Source organism: Talpa occidentalis, unplaced genomic scaffold (assembly GCF_014898055.3).
Source record: "Talpa occidentalis isolate TD23 unplaced genomic scaffold, MPIMG_talOcc4v2.1 talOcc4.4, whole genome shotgun sequence".
Classification (NCBI taxonomy): domain Eukaryota; kingdom Metazoa; phylum Chordata; class Mammalia; order Eulipotyphla; family Talpidae; genus Talpa; species Talpa occidentalis.
This window is the reverse complement of record NW_023604295.1, coordinates 112,530,059-112,547,134: the sequence shown is the minus strand read 5'-3', so window position 1 is coordinate 112,547,134 and position 17,076 is coordinate 112,530,059. Positions and strand designations below refer to the sequence as shown.

Here is a 17,076-nt window from a genome sequence, read left to right as displayed (position 1 = left end):
AAACAACAGTGAACAAAGCCCACATGGTTCCTAATCACATAAAATGCATCTTTTGTCATGGGACAATAACCAAGAGTAAAAAAACAAACAAAAATAAATGTTGGAAATGGATGATGTGAAGGAAACAAGATAGAATGATACAAATAAGACTCTATATTTTAAATAGGGTGGTCAGGATTACCTCTCCAAAAGGGGGTCTTTCAACTGAGATCTGAAGGACAGATATGAGGGAAACTGCTATGCAAGGTCAAGGAAGAATGTGCAAAGCGAGGAAAAGGCGATCTGGTCCCAAGACAGGAGAGAGATACCTGTGTCAAAGGTCCTGAAAACTGAGTGATAAACAAGGAAGAATGACACAGAAAAGGCCATATTGATGCGACAGGAGTCAAACTGTGCAGGTCCTTGAAGGATGTGGCATCCATTTCAGTGTCAGGGTGATGTCAGTCATCAAAGGGTCTCAGCAGGGGAGGGATGTAGCCCAATTTACCTCCTAAGAAGCTGTCCTCTCCAGGAGTTACAGGGACTTCAGTGGTGAGAGTAGGGTGACCAGTCAGGAAAGAGCTTTAGTGACAGCAGAAATGAAATGTCACTCAGCACAAGGAAGTGGTAGACAGGGTGGAGAAAATAAAGGGAATACCAATCTATTTTTGAGCATAAATGAGAAAACTTGCTCATAAATTGGGGTGAGGGACAGAGGGAAGGTAAAGATAGACTGGTGAGTCTAGTGTGAATCGCCAACCAGTTGGCCCAGTAGAAACGCAAGGAGTGGGGCAGAAGCAACAGCCAGCTTTGACTCTGGGAAGGTTTAGACAAAAACAGAAGAGAGGTTCTGCAGGAAGTTGTTTTCCTTTATTTTTTTTTTTTCCTTCCCCCCTTAATAGGCTTTTGACAAGGAACTTGACATTGATGTCTTGGTGACTGAATATAAATATGCTTAATTCATTATAGGCAGAGATAAAAGAACTCAGCTTTCCCTTAAGGGTCATTATCTAGATATGATTATATTGTAAATTGCAGCCAGGCCTCTGGAGGCGGTCTATCGATTGGCCAGTTCGCCAGCCCCTCTCCAAGTCTGTACATTTGGATGCAGCACAAGTTTCCTGCCTGGAATCTCTACTCCAGCAGCCCTGTGTTAACTACACCGTGAGTCTCTGATGTCAGAAGAGAGTCTGAGAAACTGCCTAAAGAAAAAAATAATTAAAATGTTTGTGTCTGTTCTTGAGACTCATTCTAAGCTAATATATTGATTTAACCACTGTTCCTAAGAATGGTGTTTTTGAATCAATACCTCCTCTGCCCCATGGAGGCTGGGGGTAGGTAAAGAAAATTCTCTCGTCCCCTGCATTACTTAATGCCTTTACATTTACCTGCTACTATAAATGAGGGGTATATTTATTGTATCACTCTATTATCAAGGTGCTCAACTTTGCAGAAAAAGCATATTGTTAAGAATGAAACAAATTTAGGGCCTCCCCAGTGGCGCAGCGATTGAGCGCTGGGCTGCAGAGCTGCCCACAGCCTCTGCAGCTCCAGTTCGATCCCTGGCCACTGGCAAGGGTCCTACATGGTGTGTAGACCTCTCCTGCCGTGCCCACTGCTCCCCTCAGCAGTGCATTTCATCAGTCTGCCTGCTCTGTTCCCCGCTCTGGCTCTGGTGGATTCTTTCACCCTCCTGCGCTTCCGACTGTATCCAGTGCTTGTATAAATAAATAAATAAAATTTTAACAAAATTAAAAAAAAAAAATTAAAAAAAATGAAACATATTTAAATACTCTAGTTCCAAGGTCAGTTTCTATCTTTCAAGCCAAATCAGACCCCAGAAAAAGCCACCATTATAGGTGACTCAACTTAATCCATGCTTCAGAAGGACTAGTCTGTGAGCAGTGTATGAAATAGAAATCCACTGACCTCTTTTACACACATACACATACACAGCATGCACACAAAACATACACACACATCCCCACTCACTGGAGGTTGAGGATATTCAATGATTGAATATCTTTTGTCCTTCAAGGCAAGTAAACTTAGCACACACACAAATTCATTGAATTAAGCCACCATCCATACTAACACATGCTGTGTGATGTCTTTGAAATCAGGAGGAAGGGTCTATTAAAGCCTACTAAATCCACAATGATTAGAGATTTGTTATCATGTTTTACTCTCAATACATTGAGAGTAAATCTGAGTTCTGGAGGCCTGTCCACCAAGATTGAAAAGTCTCGAATAGTAGTGTCTGTCTTAATTCATGTGGGACTGAACAGCAGCACTAAATAATTGAAAGGATTTCTCTTAATGACAACTGGTGTTACTATGCAAATTATAGCCATGTTTAGATTTTATGTGTGTTTTAGTGCTCTCTCCTAAGTTTTATGAGGTTAATATATGTCTGTCTATCCCTCTCTCTTATTGTTACCTAGTACCGATATTTATCTATCTATCTATCTATCTATCTATCTATCTATCTATCTATCTATCTATCTATCTATATTTATTTATACAAGCACTGGGTACAGTCAGAAGCACGGGAGGGTGAGAGAATTCACCAGAGCCAGAGCGGGGAGCAGAGCAGGCAGAAGGACCGAAGTACACTGCTGAGGGGAGCAGCGGGTGGCAGGAGAGGTCTGCGCGCCATGTGGGACCCTCCTCCAGTGGCCAGGGAGCAGCCGGGGATGGAACCGGCGCTGCAGAGGCTGCAGGCAGCTTAGCAACTGAGCACTCAACCCCTGCGCCACCAGGGAGGCCCATGATAATTAAATCTATATACACTACTTTCAAAAATTCTGGTGAATAAATGAATTCTTGTTTGTCCAGTCTCATTTAGACAACTGTTCTCAATTCTAAGATCCATATTTTAAAGGAATTTTTAGTGTGTCCAGAACTGACTGATGGAGATGGCAAATTAATTAGAAAGTTTGTTATATTAGCAACAAAAATGCTGGCAGTTGCATCTATTGTAGAAATGGAATGGGGATACAGCTTCTTTATAAATCTGAAAATTATGTCTCAGAGAACTCAGACATATTCTGGAACTTCAAAAAGCAAAATTAAGGAAAATGTGTAGAAAACAATAAAAGGCATATTTAATTCCAGTTTAGTAAGAACCTGAACATAATCTGAATTATCTAAAAATTAAGCTTCTGCCTTGAAAGTACAGATCCCAGTAACAGAGCATTCAAATCACAGCCAAAGGCCACAGCAACCAAATGTTAGATTGAGATGCTATGAAGTAAACTGAGGACAATTCCTACTAGGATGCCAGGACCTAGGGGCTTTTAATCCATAGATGGTGTCTTTGCAGCTTGTTTTAGACAGAAAGTGACATATATAAAGCATGTTCTAATAGTTTTATTTGGCATATGGTAGGATATATTGTATTTGATGATATGAAGACAAAAGCATGTGATTAGGCTTGAAGGCATAAATATTTTAACTAGGAAGATAAAAGTGAGGATAAGCAGGAAAAACAACAACAACAACAACAACAAAGTATTTGAGGGAGATGAGAGGAATCCAATCTGCATATTCTTGTGATTTACTGAATGTGGAGAGGAAGGTGTTAAAAGTGTACAGCGTAATCAAAAGGTTCTAGGCACAGGTGAGGAAAGGAATACCGGTAATATTGATTTTTTTTTTTTTTAATGTAGGTGCAAACTAGCTTTGGAGGAAAAATTCAAGTTAACAAAATTTAGTGTGAAATATTGTATATATGGGTAGATCAACCTGAAGGTCTCAAATCTAAAGAGAAGCTTAATGCTCAAGACCTGTTACAGCTGTTACAAAAAAAAGGGTCGGGGGGGCGGGGGTGGAAGGGAAGAAGTATAGAAGAACCTGGATAACAATGTTAGATCATTGGCTTAGAAGATGGAGAGAAACGTGCTCAGACTTTGACTCCAGCACTTACTACCTGTGTAAAATCTGTCAGTCATAACAGCTAGCATTTATTATGTTCTTACTCAGTGTGTGTGTAACATAGTGTGTTACAAGCACTACATCCAATACAAAAAAAGTAAAATCATTTTGATTGCCCATGCATAGAAGAGTAATTTAAAAGTCATGGTAAATTAATAACATGAAATATTGTTTGGGTATTAAAAACAATACATCCACAGCTGTAGACCTGGAGAGATATTCACTATTCAGTGAACAAAAATTGATTAGGTAAGATCCTGAAAGGACCATAAATTATATACTTGACGTCACATTTCAAATCTTAATTTGTCAGGAAAAAGTTTTGACTCCCTCTTTATATATAGCAACAAACAAAGGCATGGAGGGCTAATCATCAACACTACTCCTCTTGGAAACTGGACAGTGTTAGAGTGGAATATTTATAACTAAGTTCTGCTACAGAGATCCTTGCAGGAACTAAGTCAAGACAAAAATAAAAAACATGACCAACTAAACAAAAAGATTCTAGTATATTATAAAGATAAATAAAAACTAAGAATGTTCCATCCACATTCATCGAAAATCCAATTATGAGCCTCCCCAGTAGTGCAGCAGTTGAACGCTGGGTTGCGAAGCTGCCCGCAGCCTCTGCAGCGCCGGTTCGATCCCCGGCTGCAGGGTGAGGGTCCCACATGGCACACAGACCTTTCCTGCCGCCAGCTGCTCCCCTCAGCAGTGTACTTCATCAGTCTGCCTGCTCTGCTCCCCCCTCTGGCTCTGGTGAATTCTCTCACCCTCCTGTGCTTAATAAATAAAGAAATCTAAAAATAAATAAATAAAAATAAAATCCAATTATTACAATTATTGCATATGCATGAACATAATTAGAACATAACTTTTAATTATGTGATTTTTTTTTTGAGATGATGAGATCTAAAACTGAAATTGCCCATGATATCTGTTGTTTTATATGCTTTCCAATGTTACATTAAAAAAGGAAAAAAAAAAAAACTAATTCTTATTTTATACCTGATATAGATCAATACGATATAGGGACATGAGGAGTTGTAGAGTATTTATTCTATGGTTTAATATTACAAATATGGCTCCAAGTGTTAACTATGTGTGGGTGAAGAGCTAGGTATAAGGTGGGATTTTGCTTATATTTTTGGGATATTTATCCACTGAACTAATTGCAGAGTTAAGAGCAAATACACAGGACCTTGGCTCTGATAAGAACAGGATGATATTATCCCTTGCCTTCTGCTCTCTAAGCCTCTGCCCCATCAAATGGGCTGTGAGTACTTTATTCAATATTAAAGTTAATCCCTTCTTCTGGTAGAATACATTTGCCTGATAAAATATGTGTACAGCTTTATATTTTACGAAGCAAATAAATTCAGTTAGCTTCAATGAAGATTATTTAATCCACAAAATCAACTAAGAAACTTTGCTGCAGAGACCCTTGCAAGTCTATAAACATCTCTGATCCTCAGTTCACAAAATATAGAGCATTAAACAAAATCCACATCTCTACCTGGAGATTTATTACCATAAACTACACATTTCTACAACTGAAGTCCTTATTCCAAACCCCTACACAAACATACTCTTCTGGACCTACATCATCTCAGTTCAGGATAGCTTTATCCTTGCAGGAGCCAGATCAAGAAGTCTAGACTCATAGTTGACAGACTTTCCTTATCCCCACATCCCAAATCCAATCTGTCAGAAATCATATTGGCTCTCACTTCAAAATCATCTAAATTGGACCTGTTTCTTACTATATCCATTATTACTACCCTGATCAAAGCAATTTCTTTCTTTGGCACATAGTTGTAATAACACACTAGTTCCACTGCTTTCTTTCTAGTCTGACAGAAACCAGTGTGATGGGTTTCAGAGATAAATCACAACATTTTATACTTTGATCAAAATCTTCAAGTGACTCCTCATTCCCATTTATTACCCCTGTCAACTATCCTTGCATTTTTCTACAAATCCAGTAGCTTTTCTACATCTCCATTGTAGAGGTCATCCTGGACTTTTCCCTCTGCCTGCAATGTTCTTATTTGATATCTACATTACTAACTTTCCCCATTTAAATTTCAAAAGGTTCTGTCTCAAGTAAGGACCCAGTAAATAGCAACCTCTCCTGATCTCCTTTATCTTGCTCTATTTTTTTTGTACCATACTTACCTCCTTTTAACCTTTCCTATAATCCACTTCATTATGGAGTTTATTATATGCTTTGTGCCACTGCTGCTAGAATGTAAACCCTGGAGGGACAGAGATCTATGTCTATTCTACTCACTGAGCATCCTACCATCTGAACCAGGCCCTCCTGTACAAAAGACCCTCAATAAACATTGTTTAATAATGATTTCTGTTTTGTATTATATCAACCAGAATTGAACAATGAAAACTGTTTTGTCTTTATCTTTCTTTACCAAGAAATCTCTTTAAGATTTCTCAAGAACTCCAAAGAAAAAAAGGCTCAGATCTCTGTAATAACTAACAAAATAATTCTCAAAATCCACTAGGAGTTCTTGATGTCATTGACCATACGGCTAACAAAACAAAATACTTTCTTCTAGGTATTTCAAAATGCCTCAGGCTTGTTTCATTTGGTTCAGATCTTTTTTACTTAACTTAATGGAATTTTTCATATATTAAGTGACAAATTGTACATAACTGCTTATAAATTTAGTTCCTTTTTCTTCAAAGGTTAGGTTTATAACAATATAATTGCATAACTTTAAGAGCCAAGACAGTAGGATCATGTCTATAAAGCTTATGTCTGTTTAAATTAATAACTTATTATTGAGATACAACATAATAAAATACTAGAGATTAAAATGATATCGGTTGGGCAATCACTGATAACTCAGAGACCATGGTAGTTTGTCAGTGATCACTATTAGACACACTTGGTGGAGGTGAGTTAGTGCATCTGGAGGACAGTGATGGATTCCCCACATTTTAATTTGCATATTGTTAATGGAAGGCTGCAGTCATATGACATTCTTGGCCCAGTAATGAGATACTGAGAACAGCAATTACAGATTTCAACTCTTTCGTATTTTTTCTCTAGAGAAAGAAAATTCACTTCCTAAAGAATCGAAAACTCTCCAAGACTAACAAATAATTTATTAGAAATTCCAGGTGAATTTCTGCCCTAGGTTTGAAGCAAAGCAGGCTTACTTGTTCTGTGTGTGTCCACACCATCAAAAGGCAGGGATAAAGCTCTTCAAAGCCTTTAAGAGCAAATAGTATCAGTTAGACATAGAAAATGCAGGCATCCAGTACTGAAGATATTTCTATAAACCACAGTCCTATTTCTGGGCTCCAAAGACAAATAAAATTTCACTAAGTCTCTCACTCTACAAAGACATCATGTTCTCCAAAGAGCTGCCTTTTATTTCACTCAGAAAATTTTTTAAAACCCTCTTCTACAATGACTAGTTTGAAATGTAATTTAAATAAACTCAATAGCTAAGAGTGAGAACTGCAGTGTAATTCAACCAATAGAGCCTTAAATCCCTAATGAACTAATTAAAAGCAGGTTAAAGAATGTTGTACTCGACTTTTTTGCTTCCTCAGATACCTTACACACTTGATCAAAAAGCATAGAATGTTTAATGTTATTAACACATTTCAATACCATCAGTTTCAGATCTGATATTCAAAAACATTTAAAATAAAACCAAAGGAACAAAATTCAGTGTTGATTCTCCTTCCAGAGACAGATACATGCTTATAAGTAAAGCAAGGTATTTTGTTTAAAATGTGGCTACCTTATGAACACATGTCTTTAAGCCCCAAGTATCGAGGATTAGGAGAACACAGGGTTTTGAAATAAGAATGCTTGTGGGAACAGATGTTGAAAGCTAAGTTTGCTTATACGTTTTTCAGAATATTAAAATATAGTGCTATGATACATTTTTTTAATAACAAGTCTCATTTTGTAGAAGTTGCTGGTAGAAAGGAGACTTTTACATGTGTGCTTCTAACCTAGAGATTGCTGATAGCCAGTTGATGGTTTGTTAGCCACCAACTTGAAAGAACTAAGCTAGAAATTCAATAAACTACAGCCACTGTGTTGACTTCTTCACATTGTGAAATAAGCTATGTAAAAATCCAAAAACTTTTGAAACAGTAAACTCATCTGTATTAATTAGCTTGGATTTTTCATTTTGTAATAGATATTCTGAATATTGCCTTAAGATGCATCAATATCCAAGGGCAATGACAAGGAAGAGATTTTGTAAATACAAGAACCAGCACTCTGCATACAGTTTCTTCTTGGAATTATCTGTTGATTAATATAAGGCTATGTATCCACTTTCACTAATATTATCAGCACTCTGGCGTGGAATTCAAAATTCCCTATGATTATTTACTTTGCTTACCAATGATTACACTCAAAAATTAGCATACTCCTAAGCCACAGGTTTTGGAGAAAAACATAAATAGAAACTTAACAAAAGAGGCAATTAGTTTTGTCAGTAGATCACCAACAAGCCTTCAAGACCTGGTACAAGCAAAGCATACAATGTTTTATCTGCTGCCTTGAGTATGTGAATGTAACCACTGGGTGTTGATTTATGGCTGTTTCATTGAATGTGCAGATGCTAATGCAATGTGAAGTGCAAGGTCCATGAGACTCCATGTAGCTAGATTTTAGCTTTTTGTATTTTTTTTCTTTACGTGTTGCCTAATAGGTAGTCTTTGGGTGTCCAAAGAGCTCCATTCAAATTTTCTTCACACACACAAATTCAAGAGTATTTCTTTCTGACACACACACACACACACAAACAAAACAAAAAACAAAAAAACAAACAAAAAAAAAAACCCCACAACATCATTGGCAACTTTAAACAATGAGCAGCATAATGATTCTGTGAAGAAAGAGAAAAGAAGCTGATTTTTACTGATGTGATACAGACTTTGAAATTATGCAGGTAAATACCCAAATGACATGTTACAGATGAGAAAGAAAAATAATTCAAAAGAGAAGATAAAATATCATGAGTCTCAGGCTTACAGAAGCAATATGTACACTACGAATAACTATCACGGCAAATGAAAAGGACATTCTTGAACTCATCCAAGACCAAGGAGGAGAGAGAAGAAAAGGGCTACATTCTAAGGTTTGAACAGATTAAAATTAGGCTCTGGGATAACTTCAAAATTAAATGAAATGAGTCACAAAAGCAGGCAAATGTCTTTTAAAGCACAAGCAAATTACCTTAGAAGATTAGAAGGAATATCTTTTCAAGTACTGCACATCAGATAAACCAGAAGGACCCATGAGGGGTCTGCCTGGTAAATGCAACGGAGGTTGCTAAACATTCACATGCACACCCTCCTCTGATGATCACAGAAGGAATGCAAACAGACAGTGGAGAAAGGGGTCTAATTCTAGGAAAGGGTTGGGGGGAGGGGGAGGCAAACAGGATGGAAATCAATATTAATGGCAGAACTGGCGATCAAAGCATCACAACCCAACATCCAGGCCCTGGGCTGTGAAGCTTGAAAGAAATGAAAAGATACATATGCATAACCCTTCATTTATTTTTCCAGCCTGAGCTTTGAGGAGACAAACAAGCACTGCTGTAGATGAGGCTACCTTCATTTTTAGGAGAGGTCTGGATTTCCTTGAGGTTCATGTGGCACAAGTGGCCCTCGAGAAGAAGGGCAGGAGGTAACAGAGGAAAAGGCTTGGAGAAAGGTGCTCGCCCCTCAGAGGTGTCAAGGACACCCACTGATTGCCCTAAGGTTTCAAGTGAGGACCAAATTCCCTAGGAGAGAAGGTATCTTTTTCTCCTTATGGGACTTCATACCAAACACTCCAAATCACATATCTGGGGAAATGCTGGTATGAATGAAAGATAAATTAGAGAGTCATTATATTTTAGAGTTGGAAGAAAACTTTGTAAGCCAGACACCTCTGTGGCTAGATGATTAAACTAATACCCAGAGAGACTGAAGTGTCTGCTTGATTTCACAGTCAGGACCAGATCTCAGGTGCCTCTTCCTGGTGGCTGATGTCATACTAGTCCAGCATGCTTGTGAAGGCTCATGGCCCAACTCACTGGTTCTTAAAATTTGTGTTGCAGCAGAGCAACTGGAAGCTTGTTAACAGGTAATTCAAGTAAACTGGTCCTGACCCAATAATGAGAGAGCAAGCAGGCCTGAGTCAGAAATGAGAATTGCTACAGTTTTCACATGAACACTCCTTAAATCAATGCAAGATATGTTAATCGAGGTCTCTGAGTGCAAGATAGTGCCCATGATGGAAGGTAATGATTAAAATACTGTCCTCAAAAAACTTTCCATCTTATAACTGCACTGCTCATTTAAGGCCAAGCACCCAGCAGGTGTTCTGTAAATTGTGGTAGAAAATGACGGTCCTTGAACCTGCCAGCTGCTGTTTGACAGATGTTCTATAGTATAAAGAAATGATACTTCTTGGAGAATGAAATGGCAAACTCCACACACATGCTCAGAACAGGTACAGGGATACGTCTGTAGAGTCCCACATAAAGAATAAGTAATGGTCTCTATGTCTTAAAAACATAAAGAAGAACTAGAAAATTACAACCTGGACCAATTTGTCCTTATCTCATTAAAACAAAATGCAGAACAGAAGGTCAAAGTTCCTACACAACAAGTGCAGAAGCATAGGCAAGCCTAAAGTTCAAGTCCTGAGACAGATCCAGCACAGAGGAGCAGGTATCCAGGATCTGAGTGGCAGTGCTAGCCACTTTTAAGTCACTTTTTGAGCCTGAATGTGACCACCAGTGTAGGTAGGGTTCTACCATGGAGAAGTCATAGAAAGGCAGTCCCAGAATTCACCCTCCTGTTTCCCACTGTCTCAGTGGAGTGCTTGCATTTGACTGTCACTAATAGGACTAAGGTGGACTCCTAAATTAAACCCTTTTATCATTTTCCCTCATATTTAGAAAAAAACTAAATCAAAAAACAACCAAACACTCTTCTCATTGCTCCTGGATATTCTTTCCTGTCCCCCAAATATTAAAAGCCCAAATTCAATCTCCTAGATCCTCAGGGAAGGACATTGAACTCAGTCAGTTTTCATCTTCACAGATTCAGTTCTCCACAATTGAAATGATTTACATGATGAATGACCTCACCTACAGAATCTCACATTATCAATTCCACCCACCTAAGGAGATGCTTATGCTTCGGTCTTATGGAGGACTTTTATCCATTACATATTGGTTCAGATCACTAATGACTTATGTACAACTTTATTAATCGGGAAATTTCCTCTTAGCTACTGCAACAAGCAGTGAAATCTCAGCATCCTAATACAGCAAAAGAATATTCTTTGCTCACATAAAATCCAAAGCAGATCAATGGGGAATCCTCCTATGTAGGAATTAGGGACCCATAATCCTGATATATTGTGAAGTTACCATCTCGACATGTGGCCTTGAGGCAAGGGGGAAAAGTGAGAGAGAAGTAACATGCCACACTTCAATGTAATGATCACAGCTAGCTCCTAAGAGCAACAAAGAGCAGTAAACATAGAATGCTTATGAAATAATTAATGTGCACTAACTGTGAGGATGGCGATTTTTATTCTAGGAGAATTTCTTATTTACTAAGGGACTTTATAGTGATAGAACACATGGCCTATTTTTATTGTCCCAGAATGGTCTCCATTTTCCACATCACCTCTCTTAGTAAGCTATCATTCTTGTCAAACTGTCTCTTAATTTCCATTACAAACACAAGGTTACAATTCATCTGGTTGCTAACCAAGACACTTTGTATTCAGATCAAAAGCCTTACTTTTCTTGAAACTTTTTTCTAGTCATTTTTCTAGCTTCCTCCCACTCCACCATTCATCTAACTTAAGACTACTTATCAACTTACTGCTCATCCTGCCAACCCACGCAGGTCTCCAGGAATCACTCACATTCTCTACTTGTGGACTGCTCTCCTAATTCATGCTCAGCACACTCTCTCCCTATTCTCAGTGCAGGTTCTGAACTCCTGCAGCTCACCCTGGCATTGGGACCATTCCCCAGACTATAGCCCAACCCAATCAAGTACACTTTCCATTATGAAGCTCTTCTCATCTATGGGAATACTTGAGTGTTCTTCTGAGAAGATCTTCATGTCTAAATATACAAATCACAAGGTTTATTTTGCTTTCTTATAATACATTGAATCCCTAGTCTCTGCCTAAGTGGAAACTTCATTTAAACACTACATTCTTGAGGTCTTACTGTCTCTTTTGATTTTATTCTTATATCTTAATTCCTTAAAGATAGGGCCTAAGAAAATTCAACAGCTTTACTTGTTTTAATTTATATAGCCATTAAACGGTTGGCTGTAATTCACAATAAGGCATAAATATGTATCATTTTAATGGCAGCTTTTCCATTTCATAACTCAGTGGATCTTTAAATACTCACCGAACACCACATTCTACAATAGCCATCAGGCAGCAGATATGTTTATCATTATGAGTTTAATTCATTCAGTAAAACATTTAAAAAAAAATGTGGTTGTTGTCTATGGCATCATGATAACATTGCTAGATCCTAGAATTTTAATTAAGTCTTAGTCATGAAGGAGGAAAGAACAAGAATACATACTAATAAGAGAATATGTAGCCAGACAGAATGCTAAAGAATAAGTTGGGTGATTTTACTACTTTTCTTTTAGTATTAATTGCTTTAAGGTCCACTGGAGAAATTGAATTGGTACAGAAAAAAATGATATTTTTCCACAATGTTTACATGTTGGCTTGTAAGGTGTTAGAATTTATTTTAACTAAAAGAGCCTTCATTGAATGCTTTCTTAGCTGAAATACAATGAACTTTATAGTGTCCTCAGTTGCAGGGAAGGAAATAAGAAGATGATATTTTGTCTAATTCCCCAATTTTCTGGTCCTTGTGAATTCTTTTAATTAAACTTTCTACAGCATAAAACAAATCAACAGATATATGTATTTACCTAGGGACTATCTTTGAATGGTCATTCCCTGGACATCAGAGGGTTCTAAATGTGAAATGTGAGATAAGGATGTCTGTCACCCTAGATACAGAGCCAGGTCACTAAAAAGTCCTCAGACAATAATTTATATAAGGCATGGGGGCTGGGTACACAGCTGTGATCAAGGAATCAGCTCCATGGCACTGGAATCAGGAAATGTGAGGTCAGGTGCTGGAAGCCCTAGAGTTTGCTATGTGAATTCGAGACGTTTCTCTAAAGCTTGGAGTTAGTTTTTGTTGTTATAAGATGGGAACTCAACCTCAAAGGGTTGTTGAAAAGTTTGAGGTTAACCTCTATGAAGTCATGTTTGTATGATACACACATAACAAATACAAGGGTTTGGTGGTGGAAGGGGTTCTCACCTATGCTGCCAGTTTCACTTCGCCAGGCAATGACACACTGATCCTATGCTAATTCCTTCTACTATGTCTATAGGTTTATATATTATCCTTCCCCAAATAGACCATAACCTCCTTAATATCAGACTCCATGATGAACTTTCCACAGACTAAGAGCCATAACCAGCAGAAATAATGTTCAGTAAATACATACATAGATTTATCATGTTATGCAATGGCCATAAAAACACATTTAAAGTAAGAATCTTGGGCCTTCCTGGTGGCGCAGCGGTTGAGTGCTGGGTTGCGAAGCTGCCGGCGGCCTCTGCAGCGCCAGTTCAGTCCCCAGCTGCTCCCCGGCCACCAGAGGAGGGTCCCGATGGCGCGCAGACCTCTCCTGCCGCCCGCTGCACCCCTCAGCAGTGTACTTTGCTCCTTCTGCCTGCTCTGCTCCCCGCTCTGACTCTGGTGAATTCTCTCACCCTCCAGTACTCCTGACTATACCCAGTACTTGTATAAATAAATAAATAAATAAATAAATCTTTAAAAAAAATAATCTTTCCCTAAAAATCCTCATTATCATCCTATACTTTGAATCATTTTATGCAGACCTATAATAGACGTTTCAATTCATTATAATTATATGAATATGTATGTTTCCTCCACTATTTGTATTTATTTTTATATACTTAGCTCTTGGCTAAATATCTGTTCATGATTTTAATATTCTGTTGGCAAGTCATGAAAAAAAAATAATCAAGTCCCATAAGTATTTACTTAGACCACCAATTTGTCCAACACGATGTTTAGAACATCCTTTATCAGTGATACCCAAGAGACAAGGAGTGACTTAGCAGTTATGCAATGCCCATTGTGCATTCAAGAAGGACAAGGAATTCAGAATTCCTTCTTTCACTTCCTACTCCAAAAATACTTCTGCCATATACTTAAGTCTCTTATCCATATTGTGACATTTCTTCTTCTCTTATGGCACAAAACCTGATGTATTTCAGTCAAAAATGTAATAATGGGGTCAGGAGATCTGATTTTGAGCAGAAAACCTCATATTGATCATTCAGGTCTTCTTGGAAATGCATTATAGTTCCCTTCAAATGCTCTCTTTGGTTGAATGGAAATATTACACCGATTCATAATGTCTACCTTCCCGGCAGTTCTGTGAAATAAGAGAGCATTTGGTATTTTTCAGGCTCCTGAAATGGTAGGTAAAGTAAGGCACAGAAGTGATATTAAGAAGGTATTCTGAAACAAAATTATTAAATCAAGTCTGCAAAGCTCTCCCCCTTCAAATACAGGTACTCCATATAACTGTCCCAGAGAACAGTGACATTGTTTTTGATAACAAATAAGTTCCTTAGCTTTGGTCCTGAAAATATTTTTATTTATTTATTTATTTTTAATGGGACCCTCACCGATGGCCGGGGAACTAACGGGCACCGCAGAGGCTGCGGGCAGCCTCACAGCCTAGCACTCAACCACCGCGCCACCAGGGGAGGCCCCTGAAAATAGTTTTTAAGTCTGTTTATTGAATACTACATCTGGATGGGTAGTAACCAAAGTGCTTTCTATGTGTGATTCCATCAAGCTTGCATGACAGAAATAATATGATTAGATATTATCAGTCCCATTTCACAGAAGTAAATGAACCTCCTGGAAACTACCTAAGTGAATTGCCTAATTTTAAATCACATTTAGTTGGCTACAAACTTTATCCAAGTATATATCCCCCTAATAATTAGAAACTTTTACCTATTCTAGTCTGATAATGAATCTTGTTCATAGAATTTGCTTTCTCTTTGATCAGGAGAGGCTAATAACTCCTGTCACATCACTCGAGCACTTTTAACTTGCTGAGAAAGGCATAATAATATATTATTCCATATTATCAGCTACCACCCTACACAACTCCCACTTTCCACATGCACAACACGAATATTCTCTTTTTTTTCTCTTTGCAGAAGCTTCTTTGGCCACTTCTGCCATTTCTTCTCCCTCCAGTTAACAAGGGCGCTCCCATTTCCCAAGTACTCCCACACCCTAATTTTCTTCGAAACCACCTGTTACTGCAGCACACTGAAGAAATGAAACCTAATTAAAAAGTCATCAGCACTGTTCCATGAAAATCACACCTTCTTTGTCAGGAGGAGCTGCTAGTCAGAAATGACAGAAAAACATGACTCCTATTATTTTGCAAGATTAAAAATCCAAGGGCAATTTGATGCCACTGGTCAGGTAATAAGTCAGTTAGTGCTGGAAACTATTTCAAGTTATGACATAACTTGAAAGGAAGAGGAATGTTTATAAAAACAAACCCTCAAGGACACATTGGCAATAGCACTATCAACACGGGGATCCAGCTGTGCGAAGGAGCTGGGGTGTAATATGCCAATCTGATGACTCATTTCTACTTCATAGGAATAAAAGTGCACTGAAACACAACTTTTACCATGATATTTATGTCAGCCAACATGAAGGGAGATTTTTGTTTCTGGAGTAGTGCAAGCAAAACAAGAGAATTATTGACTGATAACAAGGCTGGTTCTCTTTGTCTCTGGGACAGTCAAAACTCTTTCCCTCTCCATTTACCCAAGGCTTCATTTTCATATGTTCTCAATTATTCATTACTCTAATATTGGCAAACCCCATACTACAAACATGCTTCCACAGACTCATCTACCATCGCATCTGGAGTGATTATCCTGATTTTGATGTTGATGGATTTACAGGTCTAAAGTCAACAGTAGGTAAAGTCTACTCTAATAATTTAAACTGGGGTTGTTATACTTCAGGAATAAGTTGGCACTTAATACTTTACTTTTCTCACAGAAATGAGAGGGGAGAGGGGAGAGAGAGAGAGAGAGAGAGAGAGAGAGAGAGAGAGAGAGAGAGAATTGGAATGAATGAGAGAATCATTTTAATAAGGACAGACTTTTAGATTTGGTAAGAAAATAAGTAACAGAGGTCATCTAATAACACTTCCTACCTAAACTTTCCTAAAAAGTGATTACCCAGTCTTTTGATAAAAGTCTTTAGTTATCAAAAGTACAAACTGTGATTACACAGCCCTTATTGTAAGAAAATATATTGTATTAAATAACTCAATTTCCACCCACATCCTCCCACAGGGTCTAGCTTCAGTCCAAGTGGAATTTTTTCCCTCCTTTTCCTATTTTAAAGTTCTTTAAATATTTGGAGACAGTTATTGATAGGTACTCAAAGAAGCCTGGATTATTTTTATTGTGTTTGCCTGTCATAGTATCTTTATGACTGAATGCTCTCAGAGAGGAAAAAATGGCCCTGGATTACTCTGAGCATTAAGAGGCATGGATCCAGCAAACTCCAGTATTTCGGCTGAACTTAGACTATTTTTGACTCTGCCTTCATAGCTCAACTTGCACTTTCTAATTGTCAATCCACCTACTTTGAAACCAACTAACACAGTGTGTCCACACACCTCCCACATGTCCTCTTCTCATCTTTCCAGAACACAGTTCCATGATGAATTTGGCACTGGGGAGAGAGGGATAGGTAGTTTCAGCTGAGTTCTCAGGAAAGGACATCAGAAATTAGAAACCAGGCATCCATTCCTTCATATAAAGACAACAGAACTAGAGTTAGCGGCAATTTTTAAGGAAGGAATATAATTTCTTAAGGAAAAACTGATTGAGGGTATATGAATTTCTAAACACAGTTTCAAAATCTACTTGTCAAAGGAAACTTCAGAAGACACCACTGTCTTCACACACTAATTTTATTACACTCATATATGTTCAAAAGACCTAGAATACCT

General features: G+C 38.0%; 1 protein-coding gene across 16 annotated transcripts in view; it reads right to left on the bottom strand.

The window, feature by feature from the left end:
• Positions 1-17,076, bottom strand: part of UNC5D (unc-5 netrin receptor D) — a 726,786-nt gene that overhangs the window by 273,160 nt on the left and 436,550 nt on the right. For 5 of the 16 annotated variants that reach the window (XM_054700861.1, XM_054700864.1, XM_054700863.1 and 2 more), the window contains exon 1: positions 16,741-16,960. The exons of 9 other annotated variants lie outside the window; for them this stretch is intronic. In XM_054700861.1, the coding sequence (XP_054556836.1) occupies positions 16,741-16,846 (106 nt within the window). In that variant the 5' untranslated portion in view covers positions 16,847-16,960. Of the gene's footprint in view, positions 1-16,740; positions 16,963-17,076 lie in introns of those variants that run through there. 2 more of the 16 variants (XM_054700875.1, XM_054700871.1) reach the window with 2 other exon arrangements.